The sequence below is a fragment of the Dryobates pubescens genome, chromosome 7 (genome assembly GCF_014839835.1).
Source record: "Dryobates pubescens isolate bDryPub1 chromosome 7, bDryPub1.pri, whole genome shotgun sequence".
Taxonomy (NCBI): Eukaryota; Metazoa; Chordata; class Aves; order Piciformes; family Picidae; genus Dryobates; species Dryobates pubescens.
Genome location: NC_071618.1, coordinates 16209995 through 16228341, shown reverse-complemented (window position 1 = coordinate 16228341; position 18347 = coordinate 16209995). Strand labels below are relative to the sequence as shown.

The following is an 18347-nucleotide window of genomic DNA, read 5'->3' as shown; positions in this document are numbered from 1 at the left end:
CCACCACCGAGCCCCCCGGCATCACCACCCGCGGGCCTCTGACAAACACTTCCGGCCGCGAAGTTACTGACCGCCCGCACGCCCATTGGCTCATCCAGCCCGGCACGTGATCGCATCGCGGATGCTGGTTGGCCCTTCGGGAAGAGCGTCTCTCAGAGCTGGCCCGAAGAGTGGGCTGAGGGGCGGGTCGCTGTCTCCACGGCGACAGCGCCGGGCGAGGGACTGGCGGAGACAGACAGCCTCCTCTGCGACCCGCCGAGTCGCTGCTGCCGTCGGTGTCACGTGCGGCTGCCGCAGCTGCCGGTTGGCCGGCACGCTCTGTGAGGGAGGACACGATGCGGGGAGGAACCACGTGACGAGACGTTGCTCGCCCTCCTCCCTCCTCTTTCTTCCTCCTCAGCGCCGTCCCCCCGCCCCTCCGCACGCCGGCCGGTTGGCTGTTGCCGTGGTGACAGGGGAAGGAGGGGGCGGGGTCGGCGCCCCACCTCAGGCGCGCCGCAGCCCGTGAGCGCGGCCCCGCCGCCGGCAGCGCCGCCCAGGAGCCGCCGCGGCCGGCAGCATCCGCCGGGCGGGCGAGCAGAGCGGGGGCGGCGGGCAGGGCAAAGTGGGGCGGCCCATGGCGGGGGGGTGAGGAGGGGCCGTCGGCAGGTGCGGGTCGGGCAGGCGGTCCGCGCTGGCGGCGGCGGGAGGATGCGCGAGTACAAGGTGGTGGTGCTGGGCTCGGGCGGGGTGGGGAAGTCGGCGCTCACAGTGCAGTTCGTGACCGGCACCTTCATCGAGAAGTACGACCCTACCATCGAGGACTTCTATCGCAAGGAGATCGAAGTGGACGCCTCCCCCTCCGTCCTGGAGATCCTGGACACAGCGGGCACCGAGCAGTTCGCCTCTATGCGGGACCTCTACATCAAGAACGGGCAGGGCTTCATCCTCGTCTACAGCCTGGTCAACCAGCAGAGCTTCCAGGACATCCGTCCCATGCGCGACCAGATCATCCGCGTCAAGAGGTGACTTGCCCGGCGGCTGCTTCTCCGACGGCCGCGCCCGACGCCCACCTGCGGCCCGGCCCGCCGGGGCCTGCGGTCTGCCCGTCCCCCCCCCCCCCCCCTTCCGTCCCCTCCTCCCCCGCGCTGGGCCGCCCCGCAGTGCCCGGATCTCCGGCCCGGGGGCTGCCCACGCCCTGCCCGCTGCCCGCTCAGGTGCTTGCCCCGAGGCTTCCTTCCCTCACCTGCCTCCTTCCTTCCCCGGTGGCGCCCCTGGGCGGCAGGACCCCCTCACGCCCCCGCCGGAGCCTCGCCCGCAACCCTGAGCTCCCCGTGGGCGGGTGCCGGCCGCCGGCCGCAAGGGTGGCGGAGCGGGGGCAGAGAGGGCTCCGGCGGTTTTGCCTCTCGCCCTCCCCCCTGTTTGCGTTTACGACGCGGTAAGTTTGGGGTGCTTCTCGGTGAAATATGGCAGACAGACTGGCCACAGACAGGCAGGCAGCAGTCCGTGTCATAGCTATAAGCGGGGGTGGGGGCAGAAAGCAGTTCCCCGAATATTGTATCGGGTCAGTTCTCGAGTGTACTTTTCTTAGTGGACGTGCCGTGGCCGATTTGCAGGGGAAGCGTCTGGGTGTTTTCCTGCAGCACACGTTTTCGAATGCAGCTAGAGATCTGCCTTTTCAGATACCTGCAGACATTTACGTGAACTTCCCACTCCTTAGAAGTGCAGGATACAAGCTTCATTCTTGGTAAAGAGATGAGGGCTGTTAGCGTTAGGCCTTATGTATGCTCTCTAAATTCCCACGGTCGCGTTGCCAGCTACTCTATTACAAGTGAATCCACAGTGGTGAAACAGGGCTGCATACTGCCAGTTTGTTGTTATAACCACTACGTTGTTTAGATATATGTCAATCAGATAGATGTCAGTAGCTGAAATGCAGCCAGTTACAGCTAAAATAGTAGATGCATCATTTGAAATCTTAGCAACCGTTTGAACCACAGCATGGATGAGAAAATGCCTCTGGCCAAATCATTGCTGACAGAGATCTGTTATTGCCCGTGAAGAAAGGCTGCAATTATGTCGCAGGGCTGGTTGTAGCTTTGGCTTTGGACATCTGAAAGGGAAATGCATGTTAATAACTTAGTCGGACCACAGCTGTTGGGTTTGCAATGTAGAGTGGAGCATAAAAGGTGAAAGTGACTAGTCTGTATGGTGGGGTATGGTCTGTTCACAGAAAGTACCATTCCAGAGCATGGCCTGGGAAAGATGTGTTTTGAAATTGGGGAAGAGGGTGAGTAGGGGAAAGGGGAGGGAGGAGACAAAGTGCTGATATTTTTAGACTTACAACTTTCTCACAGTAGATGTTTCTTAATGTGTGTCCTAACTTTTTCACTGGAGATTTCTAAAGGCCAATGTAATTACGTTCTCTTTAATGTATTATGGCAAATGCATTGTCCATAGCATAATGTTCCTTATTGTTCACACATACCTCATAGAACATTTTATCTTTAAGTAGTTATGGTAGACTTTATTCATTAATAAATTCTTTTGGTTTACCTCTATTTAATCAGTGATATACATTTCATTTAGTCTCTAAATGCCTAGCTATGGCTTTTGCAGCATGCATTGTACCTTGCAGTGGAGCATCTTCAATCAAACTCTAGCTTACAGGCTGTGGATAGGTGAAGTGGAATAGAAAGCAACTTGTACTTCCATAGTTACATTGACTCAGCACTGCTGAGAGTGGGTCTAAATGCTGCTCTTGCTGTCTCTTGCTGCTCTTCTGTCTCTTCTACAGCAAGACTTCAGCGTTAGGGTTTGGGTTTTTTTTGTTTAGTACATTGTGGAAGACATATGAGCAGTGTTTAAATCCTAAATTTCACTTTTGCCAAGTGATTTAAAAGAACTGAAATATTGCAAATATTAGTGAGTCCTGAAATTTTCAATTTAGCTGTAGTTGAAAGGAGTTTGCCATTGATTTGCATGCCATTGATAGGTGAAAGGAGTATGCCAGGGGAAGTTTAGGCTGGAGATGAGGAGAAGGTTCCTCACAGAAAGAGTAATTGGCCAGTGGAATGGGCTGCCCAGGGAGGTGGTGGAGTCACAGTCCCTGGAGGTGTTCAAAAAAGTATTAAATGTGGCACTTGGAGCCATGGTTTAGAACAGAATGCTAGAACGTTTAGTTGTCATGAGGTGTTAGGTATTAGGGAATAGGTTGGACTTGATGATCTCTGAGGTCTTTTCTGACCTGGTTGATTCTGTGATTCTGCGATACTATGATTTGCAATATTGAAAATATGTCATTTCAATGAGTGTACTAGATCCTCCTTCCTCAACTCATCTTATATTTGTAAATTTTGTTGTTGATAGGCTATGGAACTTGACTTTAAGTCTTACAGTTCCGGTGAACTTACGTGCTGTTGACTTAAATTTGCATCCTTTCTGCTAGTGACTCTGGAAGGATGCGTATTTACATGTATGATATTTGTCTGTACAAAGTTACGTGTTACAGTTTCACAAATGCATTTAATCAGTGTTGAAAGATACAAACATAGTCATGTTTACTTAGGGGTTTTGGATGGGATGTACCTGAAAATTACAACTATATGCTTCTATTGGTACAAAACCATGATGTAAAAATCTCTGAACTTTCATTGTCCCTGAAAAACAATTGACCGGGTCTCTAACTGTTAGGTATCTCTGCGTTTTACGTGTTGTCCTTGTTACTTTATTTTTTGATGAAGGAATCCCAATGTTGTTACCTAATTAGACAGTAATTTTAATTACCAAGAATCAGGAAAGCCAAGTGACATTTCTTCTTCTGGGTAAGAGATGCACACTTGAGTCTTCTGCTTTGCTAGTATACCAGGTGTGCAGGGTATACCACTGCATACCAGGCCAAACTAAGCTAAGAGACTCCTTTACTCCACCTGATGAAGCTGAATTACTTTATAGGAATGAATGACATGTTCATGAATGAAAGAGAGGAGAGTTAACGCTGAAGCTTGGTGGTTAGAAGAAGTTGAGATCGCTCTTGCCAGTGTAGTTTGATCTTGTTAAATGGCTATTTGATATTGAAAAATGCATAAACAGACTCAGGACTGAAATCCATGTCTCCCAGTTTGTAGAGAAGTCTTCTAATGGCAAAACTTTAAGTTTCCTTGTATAGTGTGAGATCCTTGCATCCCTTTCAGCCATGGTGCACAGCTTCATCAAGAGTGGGGGATGCCTACAAAGCTTTTAAACAGGTAATTAAAGTTCTTCTCTTGGGAAATGGTTTCAATATAAACTATAATCTTCATTTCAAAATAAATAAAATATTTTTGTCTAGATCTTTCTGAGAATCAGTCAAGGTGCTTTATCTTCAGTAGGGAAGCCCTGTCAGTTCTGAGTACATGGGGTGCATACCCAGTGGCTCTTCCAAGATGCAGGATGAGGAGAAGTGAAAGGTTCACAAAATGTTTGGGGTTGGAAGGGACCTCAGGAGATCGAGTCCAACCCCCCTGCCAGAGCAGGACCATAGAATCTGTTGCAGATTGCACAGGAATGTATCTAAATGGGTCTTGAAAGTCTCCAGAGAAGGAGACCCCACAACCTCCCTGGGGAGCCTGTTCCAGTGCTCTGTGACCCTCACAGTGAAGAAGTTCCTCCTCATGTTGCGGTGGAACCTGTGCTGTAGTTTATATCCATTATCCCTTGTCCTATCACAGGGTGCAACCAAGAAGAGCTTGTCCCCTCCCTTCTGACACCCAGCCCTCATATTTATAAACTTTTATTAAATCCCTTCTCAGTCTTTTCTCCAGACTAAAAAGCCCCAGATCCCTCAGCCTCTCTTCAGGAGTGCTCTCTGTACTCTGGGACAGTTTCCCACTGTGCAGAATGCTACCAGCTTTGGACGAGGGATCACAGTGGTACAAAATCACTGCTGTTCCTTCAGAGCTGTGTCTTGCAACAGTTTCTACCCAAGGAGCAGGTTGGCTATAGCTTGTGTTGTACAAAGCAATGGCTTCTGCAATCAACTGTTCTTGCAGTGCCCTGCTTATCTGGAACCTGTGCTTTAGTATCAGCATGTGAGGGGGTAAGTAACTGGCAAAAGGGGATGTGCCCTATGTGAGTGAAGCTATGGGTGCCTTGTTTTGCTAGGTAAGGAGTATAGTCAGAAGGTAGGACAGAGGCATTTTGTGGTAATGTAGGATGATGGGTTGTGCAGAAGGCAGGCGAAGGTATAGCATTGGTCTCTGGGATTTGGAACTTGAGAATGCTTCCATGCTTGTTTAAAGCTGTTACCACTGATCAGATGGCCAAGTAAACATTTTTGGAGCTTCTCTTCACTGTACAATTGACTGCTTATCTGAAGTGCATTGTTCTAACTCTTAGGGTTTCAGACACTCTCTACCAGTTTCTGCATCCCATTTGAGCCAGATATATTCATTAAGCCTTGTTTCTTTCCTGATTCTTCTGAAGGCTGAGGATCTGGATTTTTGGGAAGATGGAGTGTACATAAATGTGTGTTTTATGTGGTAGCTTTAAAGAGTACTGCTTACTTTCTGTGTACAAGTAGGATAAAGGCAATCATCAGATGCTTTACTGCCTCCTGGTAAGATAGTACACAAAGTATGTTACCTGTGCATCTGTAGGTGCTGCATCTGGGGCCTTCTTTCCCTCCAAATGGATTTGCAAGCTTGACACCAAGCAATTCTGTTGTTTATGCTGCAGACAGCTTGTTCTGAAACTATAGGTTCTCCTTTTCTGGAGAAACCTTTTTGTTCATGAGAGCAAAGCTAGACTGGGCGAGTGGGCCCATGCCAGCAAAGGTCTGCAGTGAAGGAAGAACAGAAGCTGTCAAATGAAACAGACTGAAGGTGGTTCAATATGAAGCTTTAGAAATAAGTAGTGAGTATGCAGATTAAGCAGTGTTATTTTTCTTTTTTTAATGGAAAAAGGAGGTAACTTCTTACACTTTTGTGTTTAGTGTTTGTACGATTAGCAAGCTCTCTGAAGGGAATTTGCTGATACTTGCATCTAGTGATTTTTAATTTTGGATTTGTTTTTACCAGTGTTTTTCTCCCATGAAGGTATGTTTAAAGCTTGTTGAGTATGTATTCTAGGTGCTTATGTAGCCTGCAATAATGTGATTTGTCTATCCCCTACAGGCTTTAATATCTATGTTTTTGAGTAGAACCCCATGAAGTAGAGAAGTATTATTATTTCTATTCAAGTGGAAGACTAAAGCAGAGAAATAAAAATGAATATTAAGTTGACATGGAGTTACTCGCTTGCTGTAATTTCTCTGGAGTCGGACCAGTGGTTGAAAGGCAGGACTGTTGTGTTCATGTTTTGGAGATTCTAACAGATTCTACTTAAAATAGTATTTTTGAGAAATGCTTTATTTCAAGTAGAGAAACAAATTTGCAATTAATCTGTTGCTTTTGCTTTAGAAAGCAAACCCTAGAAAGTTTGTAAGTGCAAACTGTCTGAAAACGCAGACTAAAGGATGTAGGTATGCTATGAAATATCACAGAAAAACATCTCTTGAGTTAAGAATGTTCTTTGTCTGTCAAGATGAAAGTCTGCTTCCCAGTCTAGGGATTCTGTGGTAATTTAAATCATACAGGAGATGTAATTATTTAAATTTATGAATTGTGAAATCAGTATCTTGAGTCAATGTTAATTTGATGTATTTAGTGATTTAATGGTGATTAAGTCTGAAAAACTATACCTGAAATTACAAATTGTTCAAGCATCTAGATTGAAAATGTTGCTTTTCAAGTACTATGAAAACTAAGTATGGTTTTTATTCAAAGACCACAAGTCCTTTTTAAGCAAGGTTGAATTTACCAGTTTCCTGGAAGTCTATGTATTTCTTATCTTCATTTTAAGAACTACTTGGAGAATTCTCTGTAAACACTGCTATAGCACATTCGACTCCAAACATGGCTTCAGACTTCCAGGAGCAAATACTGAAGTGTTCAGTAAAAGTGAAACTCGGACAGTCCTATTCCTTTTGAAGTACTGCATGCAAAAGCTTGACAAACCCCTAAGGACTTGCATAGATGCTACGTGTAGGGATGGTAGAAATAAGAAATCCCAAAGTCATTTTTAGCAAGAATTCTCTCTTGTGCAATAATCTCAATGTAGTGAATTGATTAAAGTAGTCATTTTCAGGCAAAAAAAAAGGCAGGGCAAGCAATAAGCGTGGCCAGCATTCTCTGTAGGATACTTGGCCAAGCTTCCGGCCAAGCTTCCAGCTGCTCTTGTGCACCCATCAGATGGAATTTGGTACTTCATTGTAAGAACAGATTAATAAATTTTAAGTCCTATCAAACACAAACATTTCTGAGAAAACATGGGAACCTGAATAGAAGATAAGTGCTGGCTTTCTCTCTTTTTTTTTTTTTTTCTTTTTGAGGGACACGTATGGATAACTCTCTTGGCTGAGAATCTTGTTGATTTATGACAAGAAAATGCAAATCCATAGAAGTATAAAGAAGTGCTAAACACAAATATTCCATCACATGAAACCAACCCTGTGTATGACATCAGAACCTTAAGTGTATGGCCATTTTTCATGTCTTGTGGAACTGATGAGTAGACTGGTCTCTTAGTGTCTGTAATAGAAAGAGTAGATGTATGCCATGTACAGGTCATTTAAAAATAACAGCACTTTTTTTCCTGGATCTATAGAGGTTAGATTATATTTTATATTTATTTTTTTTCAGTGAATCTACCTTTGTTTTAATTTGAAATTAATGGACTAGTCCTCTTGGTCAAAATTGTAGGTTTCTTGATTCAGCTGGGGAATTCTTACACAGACAATCCTCTAAAAAAATGTCTCTGACAGTGCACAATTTTAAGTTATAGACGATCATTTTAAGTTGCTTGGCTTAGTCTTAAGCTCTGATATTTCAAGGTTCTCATGCATCTTTGGAACATAATACCTTTTAAGTTTTCCCATAGAAGCTTCTGATTCAAATTGCATACTTGCAGAGATCTCTGGACTTTTTGGTGTTGTGTCCTGCCATTGCCCCTTTCTAGATAATCTGAAATATTTGAGTTACTTTGTGTGGAAACCATGAAAATTGAAGACAATGCTTATAACCAGAGTCTTCTAATGTGTTTCTTTGTTTTTTGGCTGCTCCCCCTGTCCTGCCATCTGTCCCCCTAGCTAATCATATAGATATTCCTTTCCAAGATTTATTTATTTTCCTTTGTAAGGTAAAGTGACATGACAGCTTTTTGTATGTGGGCACTGAAAATGAATCTTTTTATCCCCTCCTGCTTTTTAGGTGTCCTTTGGACTTTTATTGAAAAAGCCAGGTAGGCAAGCTCCTTTTGTGTGCATGTTTAGTTTAGATTGTGCTAGTTTAGAGTATAACATACCTTTTTTATGACGCTTGTATCACTTAGCATCATCTTCTGTTTTCAGGTCTCTTAATTGCTGCTGTAGTTCATGTTGTTGTAGATATGTGTGAATAAATACGGATAGCTACAATTGTCAAATACTAGAACAATATGTGGCAAGACTTCTTAAACTTGTTTTCAGTTGTGCAGTGTTGCTTGATGGTGTCTGTGTTGTGAAATGCTATTAAATGTGTTAAAGACCAAATATAACAGTGGCATTAATGGCTCTCATAGTTTAGTACAACAATATAGCATCGATGCTTGGGGTTGAATATTTTTTTTTATCCCCCTCTTCATTAAGCTGTTTTGACATAGATTTTGCAATGAATATTCGGAAAACTTATTAGGAAGAAATCAGTGCTCATTAGAATTTCTGTTCTGCCCATGAATTTCTGGTTTGCCAAGAGGACAGTAATTCTTTAAATACTGTTTTTTATAGCCAACACAGTTGGCAGTGACTTTCTTTCATTCAAAATGATTCTCTGCTCTTCAGTTGGATAGTATGTGGATAGAAGCAAATTTTGTTGTTTGGTCATACATAAAACGTTCTGGATAACAGTATGTTTAGTGAAAATTCTTATGTTAGCAGGCATGCTTTTTGGACTGAGATGTTAAAACGAGATGTTCTTTGGTGATTGAAAGTTTTTAGATGAAAATTTGGTATGTCTGAGTGGGTGGCTTTACCACTAATCATTAAATCTGTTCCTTTCTTAGCTTTCCTCTTACTTCAGTGTCAGATTTTGATTGGTTTGTTTGTTTGTTTTGCACCTAAGAACAAACCTGGGCTTACCAGTTATTTAATTTCTGAAATATTACAAGTGTTGCTTAAACTCTGCCCCACCACAACCTTGCAAATTGTGTAGGTGGTATGTGATGATAACGTTTTGAGAGAGAATAGGGAAGCAATTGGGACTGCAGTGCTAAATTATCCTGGCATGTAGTGACTTGTACAAAGATCTATGTTATTGTTAAGGTAACTAGAACCACAGCTATCTGCTTCTTCATGTTCATTAGTTTCCTGCTCGTCTGATTATTTTGTTAGTTTCTTTCTTTTTTTTTTTCCTCATAGGTTTCCAATACAGGACTAGTACTCAGTTTTTGCTGCGCTAAGGCAAAACGTATAGTCTCGGTAGAGTTTACAATGATGAGTGCAACTCAAACACTTTTTTTTGTCAGTGGGTCGCATTTTAGCAGCTGTGTTGCCTTAAATCCTAGTCTAGACAAGAGAATTAAAGGTGTGATAGGGCTGTGTGCATTATCCTTTCCCAACATTAATGTCGTGAGGCTAGCTCAACTAGTTGGTGCTGTACTCTTTGAAAATGCAGTGGTGGCAGTATTTTAATTCTTGTCTTGATTGGTTCTAAACTAGGTGAAGGACAAAAGGAGGAGTAAGTGTTTTGAGAGTGGATTAGCTTGTTTTGAAACATCACTAGTGTCATATAGATAGAGCCTCAATGACTTCAAAATATTACTATTACCTTCTGCAAAAAGTCAGGACAATTCATGGATTCACAGAATGGTTGGGGTAGTTCCGTCCCCTCACTGCAGTGGGCAGGGGTACCCTTCACTAGACCAGGTTGCTCAAGACCTCATCCAACCTAGCCTTGAACACCTCCTGGGAGGGGGCATCTACAGCCTCCCTGGGTAACCTGTTCCAGTGTCTCACCACTCTTACTGTAAAGAATTTCTTTCTAACATACAGTCTAGATCTACCCTTCTCAAGCTTAAATCCATTCCCCCTTGTCCTATCACAACAAGCCTAAGTAAAAAGTCCCTTCCCGCCTGTTATGTAGGTCTCTTTCAGGTACTGGAAGGCTGCTATAATGAAGCAGACATCAAAGCATTTAAAAACAATACGATGTAATAACTTAAGGCAGTGTTCTGGGGTAGGATAAAATATAAATCTTACTTTATAGAAGAGTTTTGGTTAGCAGGTAGTGACCTTAACTAAACAATTAATGATGTCTGATATTCCCATGTGAGCATCAATTCAACTACAGTTTAATTGAACTGGAAATTAATTGAATAAGGGTGCTGAACTTAAGTGCTCCAAATGTTGTGAAAAGCTTTCATCCTGCAAGAAAAGATGCTTTCAAGAAATACCATGCAGATCACTTCTGTGCTATATGTGCATATACTGTAACAAGAAAGTTTTGGTAGGAGGATGTTTGTACTCTTTGCCCTCATGCTCCTAAATATATCTTACAGTATACAAGATAAGCCAGGACTGATGAGCCTACTTTTATCAGATTTAGTCTGGTTGCAGTTTCTCACACTGCTTTAGTATCTTTCTAACTGCTGTACAAAATCTTACTTGAACTGTTTTGGAAAGGTGCAAGTAATTTGAATGCTTTTTCATGTTGAAAAGCCAGGAACCTTACAAGACCTATCAAAAAAATGCACAAATCCTTCCCTCAAGAATTGCTTCTCTTTTGAAATTTCCTGACCATTTTTGAGTTTCATTTTTAAAATTGCAAAGCTCTTTGCTTTTGTCATAGTAAAACAATATGATTTTTTTTGGGGGGGGGGGGGGGGCGGGCTTTGCACCATTTTCTCCAGAAGTAATCAATGAGTGGGGGGGGAAATTTTGTGGGGATTTTTTTGGGGTGGTGGTGGTGTTGTTTTGTTTGCTTTTTTTTTGGTCACTCACCTCTATATTCAGTTGCACTTGTCCAAGATGCAGGATCCTGGATATGTGTACTTTCTGAACTACATGACAGCACTCATTATTTCTATACTCCTATTTGTCTTTAAGGTGATAGGTTTTCAATTCGTGGATTATTTTCTACTGCCAGAACTTGACACTGTTAAAGGATTTTCCTAGTAGTAATCCTCTGTCTCCAGGTTTAGCATTTGTCCCTCTTCTCTTCTTGTAATTCTTCTGAAAGCAAGTGAAGTGGTGGTGTCTCGTGGATTAAGGGGTGGTTTTGTTTGGCTTTGGGTTGTTTTATTTGCGTGTGTTTTGTTGTTGTGGGGGTTTTGTTTGTTTTTCTAACTTTAGGAATTCAGTTTCTTTTTGAAAATAATTCAGAGGGCAGATGATGATGATCACCTTGAACTTCTGGAGCATTTTATCAGATACCTTTCTTACCTCCCTACCCTCCCCCCAAAAAAAACCCAAAAATCGGGTCTGAGTGCTTCTCAATCTCCAACCAAATCTAAGCTCTCCATTTTGCTGCTTAAAGAAGGCATCTGCATGATTAGTCTCAGAAGCAGTTAGATTCTTGATAGCTGACATGCAGGTTACTCCCTACAATGCCTGGAAGACAGAAGCATGAGTCACCTTCTGCAGGGTTAACTCTGCAGTCCACAGTTGAATTCCATGCAGTAATTTGGAATGAATTCTAACCTCGCTGTTGTCCGTTTGGGTGTGGTGTTAGGTTTGGGAAGGGGAGTAGTGGGGATCAGTGTAGTACCACTTAAGTCTGTTTCATCTGCTTGGGTTCTTCAAGAGATAACCACCTCAGTATACACTGCAGGTTTTAGGGGTATGAGAGTTTGGTTTCAGTTTTGTAATGACTGTGCAGGGAATCCTGGCACTGATCATCTGAAAATCATGGAAGCATAGAATCAGTAAGGTTGGAAAAGACCTCAGAAATCATCCATCACCCAACACCTCATGACTAACTAAACCTTGGCTTCAAGTGCCACATGCACTCCTCTTTTGAACACCTGCAGGGACAGTGACTCAACCACCTCCTGGGCAGCACATTCCAATGGCCAGTAACTCTTTCTGTGAAGAACTTTCTCTTCAACTCGAGCCTAAACTTCCCCTGGAGCAGCTTGAGACTGTGTCCTCTTGCTCTGGTGCTGGTTGCCTGGGAGAAGAGACCAACCCCCACCTGGATACAACCTCCTTTCAGATAGTTGTAGAGAACAATAAGGTCTCCCTTGAGCCTCCTCTTTTCCAGGCTAAACAACCCCAGCTCCCTCAGCCTCTCCTCACAGGGCTTGTGCTCAAGGCCTCTCCCCAGCTTCGTTGCCCTTCTCTGGACATGTTCCAGCAACTCAACATCTTTCCTAAACTGAGGGGCCCAGAACTGGACACAGGACTCAAGGTGTGGCCTAACCAGTGCTGAGTCCAGGGGCACAATTGATTTCCCTGCTCCTGCTGGCCACACTGTTCCTGATACAGGCCAGGATGCCATTGGCCTTCTTGGCCACCTGGGCACACTGCTGGCTCATGTTCAGTCTACTATCACCCAGTACCCCAGGTCCCTTTCTGTCTGGCTACTCTCCAGCCACTCTGACCCCAGCCTGTAGCTCTGCATGGGGTTGTTGTGGCCAGTGTGCAGCAGCACCTGGCATTTGGACTTGTTGAATGTTGGACTCTGCCCATCTGTCCAGCCTGTCAAGGTCCCTCTGCAGAGCCCTTCTACCCTCTAGCAGATCAACACCTGCTCCAAACTTGGTGTCATCTGCAAACTTACTAATGGTGGACTCAATCCCCTCATCCAGATCATCAATAAAGATATTGAACAGGATGGGGCCCAGCACTGATCCCTGGGGCTGCCAGCTGGATGTGGCACCATTCACCATCACTCTCTGGGCTCAGCCCTCCAGCCAGTTCCTAACCCAGCACAGAGTGCTGCTGTCCAAGCCAGGGGCTGCCAGCTTGGCCAGGAGTTTGCTGTGGGGGACAGTGTCAAAGGCCTTGCTGAAGTCCAGGTAGACTGCATCCACAGCCTGCCCCACATCCACCAGGCAGTCACCTGATCGTAGAAGGAGATCAGGTTGGTCAGGCAGGATCTGCCCTTCCTGAATCTATGCTGGCTGGGCCTGAGCCCTTGGCCATCCTGTAAGTGCTGTGTGATTGCACTCAAGATGACCTGTTCCATAATCTTGCCTGGCACTGAGGTCAGGCTGACAGGCCTGTAGTTTCCAGGTTCCCCTATGGATGGGCACCACGCTGGCCAGCTTCCAGTCATCTGGGACCTCTCTGGTGAGCCAGGACTGGTGGAAAATGATGGAGAGTGGATTGGCCAGCTCATCTGCCAGCTCTCTCAGCACCCTAGGATGGATCCCATCCGGTCCCATGGACTTGTGGGGATCCAAAGTGGCTCAGCAAGTCCCTAACTCCTTCCTCATGGATTTCAGGGGTACTACACTGCTCCCTGACCCCATCTACCAGTTCAGGAGGCCAGGTATCCTGGAGACCTCCTGCCTTACTGTTGAAAATTGAGGCAAAGAAGGTATTTAGAACCTCAGCCTTTTCCTTGTCTTTAGTTACAATGTTCCCCTCTGGGTCCAATGGAGAGTGGAGGTTCTTCTTGCCACTCTTTTTAGCATTAATATATTTATAAAAATGCTGTTTGTTGTCTTTCACACCAGTGGCCAGCTTGAGCTCTAACTGGGCTTTTGCCTCTCTAATTTTTCTCCTACATGATCTAACAAGATCCTTAAATATATCTTGAGTTGCCTCCTCCCCCTTCCAAAGGCAATACAGCCTCTTTTTTCCCCTTAATTCCTTCAGAAGCTGCTTGCCCATCCAAGCTGGTTGCCTTCTGTGGTGGCTCATCTTTCGGCACATGGGCACAGCCTGTTCCTGTGCCTTCAAGAGCTCCTGTTTGAAGTAGGTCCAACCATCCTGGACCTCTCTGTTCTTAAGGGCTGCTGCCCAGGGTACTCTCTGAACTAATTGTTTAAATAAACTGAAATCTGCCTTCTGGAAGTCCAAAGTTATTGCTCCTCCTTATTTCCCTGCATATTGAAAACTCCACTATCTGACGGGCGCTGCACCCTAGACAGCCTCCCACCATCACATCTCCCCAGCCCTTCTCTATTGGGGAACAGCACTGGAGGAAATGCTTGCTCTTTTTTTTTTTCCCCCTATGTCATCATTCTCATTTCTTGCAAAATAGCTTAGTGTTTCTTCTCTGTGTCAATTCTTTAGGAATTTGCTTTGTTCCAAGATGTGTAACCCTGTTGCAGAAAACCACGTGAACTATTTCCCTGTGTGTGTAGAATCTTTCCTCTTGAGGCAGGCCCTCCCCGTGGTGAGAACACGTTCTGAAGGAATGAGAGACAAATTAAAGCCTCTGTGTCATCATCAAGCAGCAGCTGACCTTTTACTGTGGTCCCCTGGACTAAGGGAGTCTTCTGGTGATCATTCACTGTATGGGATATTGATTTTGTATTTTTGCAGTGACTTCTTAATCTACAGTGAATAAGTAGTCCTGAGAAATCCTTAGGTTTCAGTCCCCAGTGTCCCTAAGCTTATGTGCTTAATCTTTCCTCTTGTTTTCTCAGGATTCGTTACTTTGCCTTCATGTATTTGTGTGTGGCTTTCTAGTGACACATCTTCAATAGGAAGACTGAAGAGTATTTTCTCAGTCTCACCTGTGGTTTAGTGGTCACAGTAGTCTTCTAGGAAAAGTAGATGTGAAACTCGTATGACTGAAGAAGCTGCGTGGTGCTGTGTGGCGATCATCTTCCGGATCAGTGTTGCAGTTGCTGTACTGCTATGTTCAATGCAAGAAACAGTGTTGCCACTACTTGCTTTTATTCCCATGGCTTTCTGTGGATATGATATCTGTTGTGGCTTTTGTTTACTACATCACAGGGGCATGTTTAGTGAATTAGGCTTCTTGAAGGATTTGGCTGCTTGCATGCCTCATCTGTAAATCCCAAGAGGGCCTAGGGGGGTGACCCTGTTGTCATTCCAATATATGTCTCAGCTGGGCTTGCACAGCTCTAGGCCTTCAAATGGCTACCTTGTTTGGATAAAAACTTTAGATCCATATGGCCTGTCATAAAATTAAGTAGGCAGAAATTTTGCAGAGCAGACGCTTGGACATGGGTCCCTAAATTCTTCTGGAGTCTTAGTATCTTGACCTACCTGTTTTGTATTCAGACTCAGGAATATTTGCCATTGGAATGTTTTCTTATCTTTACCTCTTGCTTTTTCACATCAGTGTTATTCATTGTGTTTGGAGCTGTTAATTTCTGAATGCCTTTGTATGAATGTTGTTAGAACAAAATAATAAGACTTGGTGATGATATCGTCCACAGCATGGCTTTGACAGTTATGCTGCAGGTGTCTTTATCTAGAAAGGAGTTCTGCACACAGGTTATATTATATTGCTGATTACAGCATTATATTTGGAGTGAAATCTGCTTGGGTAGCTATCCTCATACTCACACAGACAGTTGTTTGAGGAATAATTGACTCTTTCCCTCAGAAGAAACTGGAGAAGCAGATGATATCAAGATAGCCTGCTGAGAGTCCATACAGTTTAAATATGAAATATCAAACATGAAGAAACTTGACTGATTTAGTCTTCTGTGTTTCCAGTAGTTTGAATGTCTGCAGCCTCACTTATGATTAGAAGATACAGGTGCTTAGCAGGCTATCTTCCTATCATCTGTTTCTCTACTGGTTATTATAGGTTGGCCATGTGAGAGAATCTACAGCTTTCTGCTCCTCAGTGATGTTCCAGAAAATTCAGGCATGGTGACACATTCTGGAATGTATCATAGTATCAGTCAGGGTTGGAAGGGACCACAAGGATCATCTAGTTCCACCCCCCCTGCCATGGGCAGGGACACCCCACACTAGATCAGGCTGGCCAGAGCCTCATCCAGCCTGGTCTTAAACACCTCCAGGGACAGCGCCCCAACCACCTCCCTGGACAACCCATTCCAGGGCTTCACCACTCTCATAGTGAAGAACTTCCTCCTCATGTCCAGCCTGAATCTCCCCACCTCCAGCTTCATTCCGTTCCCCCTAGTCCTATCACTACCTGACATCCTGAGAAGTCCCTCCCCAGCCTTCTTGTAGGCCTCCTTCAGATACTGGAAGGCCAGAATTAGGTCACCTCAGAGCCTTCTCTTCTCCAGACTGAACAGCCCCAGCTCTTTCAGCCTGTCTTCATAGGAGAGGTGCTCCAGCCCTCTGATCATCCTCGTGGCCCTTCTCTGGATACCTTCCAGCACATCCATATCCCTCTTGTAATAGGGGCTCCAGAACTGGAGGCAGTACTCCAGGTGGGGTCTCACCAGAGCTGAGTAGAGGGGGAGAATCACCTTCCTTGACCTGCTGGCCTCTTGATGCAGCCCAGGATCTGATTGGCTTTCCAAGCTGCAAGTGCACACTGAGAGCTCCTGTTGAGCTTCTCATGCACCAGCACCCCCAAGTCTCTCTCCTCTGGGCTGCTTTCCAGTCAGTCACTGCCCAGCCTGGAGTTGTGCCTGGGATTGCCTCGACCCAGATGCAGGACGCTGCACTTGGTCTTGTTGAACCTGATGAGGTTGGCTTGTGCCCACCTCTCCAGGCTGTCAAGGTCCCTCTGGATGGCATCCCTTCCCTCCATCGTGTCTGCTGCACCACACAGCTTGGTGTCATGAGCAAACTTGCTGAGGGTGCACTCAATGCCACTGTCCATGGCACCCACAAAGATGTTGAACAAGCCTGATCCCAGGACTGATCCCTGAGGGACTCCACTTGTCACTGGCCTCCACGGGGACATGGACCCATTGACAGCCACTCTTTGGGTGCGGCCATCAAGCCAGTTCTTTATCCATCTAGTGGTCCACCCATCAAACCCATGTGTCACCAGTTTGGAGGCCATGGTGTGGTGTGGGACAGTGTCGAAGGCTTTGCTCAGGTCCAAGTAAAGGACATCAGTTGCTCGCCCCTCATTTATTAATGTTGTCACCTGTTCATAGAAGGCCACCAGGTTTGTCAGGCAGGATTTGCCCTTGGTGAAGCCATGCTGACTGTTCCAAATCACCTCTTCACTATTCTTCTGAGTCAGTAGTGCCTCCAGGAGGATCTGCTCTGTGATCTTTCTGGGCACAGAGGTGAGACTGACTGGCCTGTAGTTCCCTGCTTCCTCCTCCTTACCCTTTTTGAAAATGGGAGTAATGCTTCCCCTTTTCCAGTCTGTGGGGACTTCCCCAGACTGCCATGACTTTTGGAATATAATAGAGAGGGGTTTAGCAACCTCATCTGCCAGTTCTCTCAGTACCCATGGGTGTATCCCGTCGGGTCCCATGGACTTGAACACTTTCAGGTTCTTCAGGTGATCACGAACCTGATCTTCACTTATGATGGGCAGTTCTTCCTCCCCGTCCCTGGCATTGTCTTCCATGACATCAGGAGTGTGGCTAGAGGCCCTTGCAGTGAAGACTGAGGTAAAGAAGTTATTGAGTACCTCAGCCTTTTCCACATCACTTGTGACCATTTCACCAGTTTCCTTTCTGAGGGGCCCCACACCTTCCCTAGTTGTCTTCTTCCCATTAATATACCTGCAGAAGTTAGTGCTCCCTTTAACCTCCCTGGCCAGATTCAATTCAAACTCTGCTTTGGCTTTCCTAACCAGGTCTCCTGCTGCTCGGGCAGCTTCCTTATATACCCCCTGTTCTAGCTGTCCTTCCCTCCCTCCACTTCCTGTAGAGTTTCTGTTTAAGTAATAGTGTGTCCAGTAGCTCCCTGCTCATCCAGGCAGGCCTCCTAGCATTCTTAGATGCTTTTCTCTTTGTTGGTATACATAGCTCCTGGACACAGAGGAGGTGGTCCTTGAATACTGACCAGCTGTCCTGGGTCCCTCTTCCCTCCAGGGGAATCTACAGCTTTCTGCTCCTCAGCGATGTTCCAGGAAATTCAGGCATGGTGACTCATTCTGGAATGTCACTCAATTCGAATATTCCCAAATTGGATTCAAACTGGGGAGAAGCTAGGCTGTCCTGTTGATGTGGCTGCATTTTGATGGGATAGGTTTGAAGAATCTTCTGCTGCCTTTAAAGATAGTATTACAAAAAAGACTACCATTTTGCCTGGACTCTGTGAATGGATATCTAATGCTCTTGCCTCTAGTTTGGCACTCTACACACTATCATTTGCTATCTGGAATTGTGTAACCTCTGTTACTTACAAAAGTATCACCATCTTATTATGTAGCTGCTGCAAATTTCTGATGAATCCATTTACCATCTAGAAGCTTTTAGTAGCCCTTTTGCTTCTAGTG

The 18347-nt window shown here is 45.1% G+C and overlaps 1 protein-coding gene across 1 annotated transcript in view; it reads left to right on the top strand.

Annotated features, from left to right (window-relative positions):
* The first annotated feature begins 508 nt into the window (after window positions 1–508).
* The window catches only part of RAP2A (RAP2A, member of RAS oncogene family), a 39178-nt gene continuing 21339 nt past the window's right edge, over window positions 509–18347 (top strand). Inside the window, exon 1 of the mRNA XM_009910337.2 lies at window positions 509–1004. Coding sequence (XP_009908639.2) covers window positions 691–1004 — 314 coding nt within the window. The 5' untranslated portion in view covers window positions 509–690. The remainder of the gene's footprint in view (window positions 1005–18347) is intronic.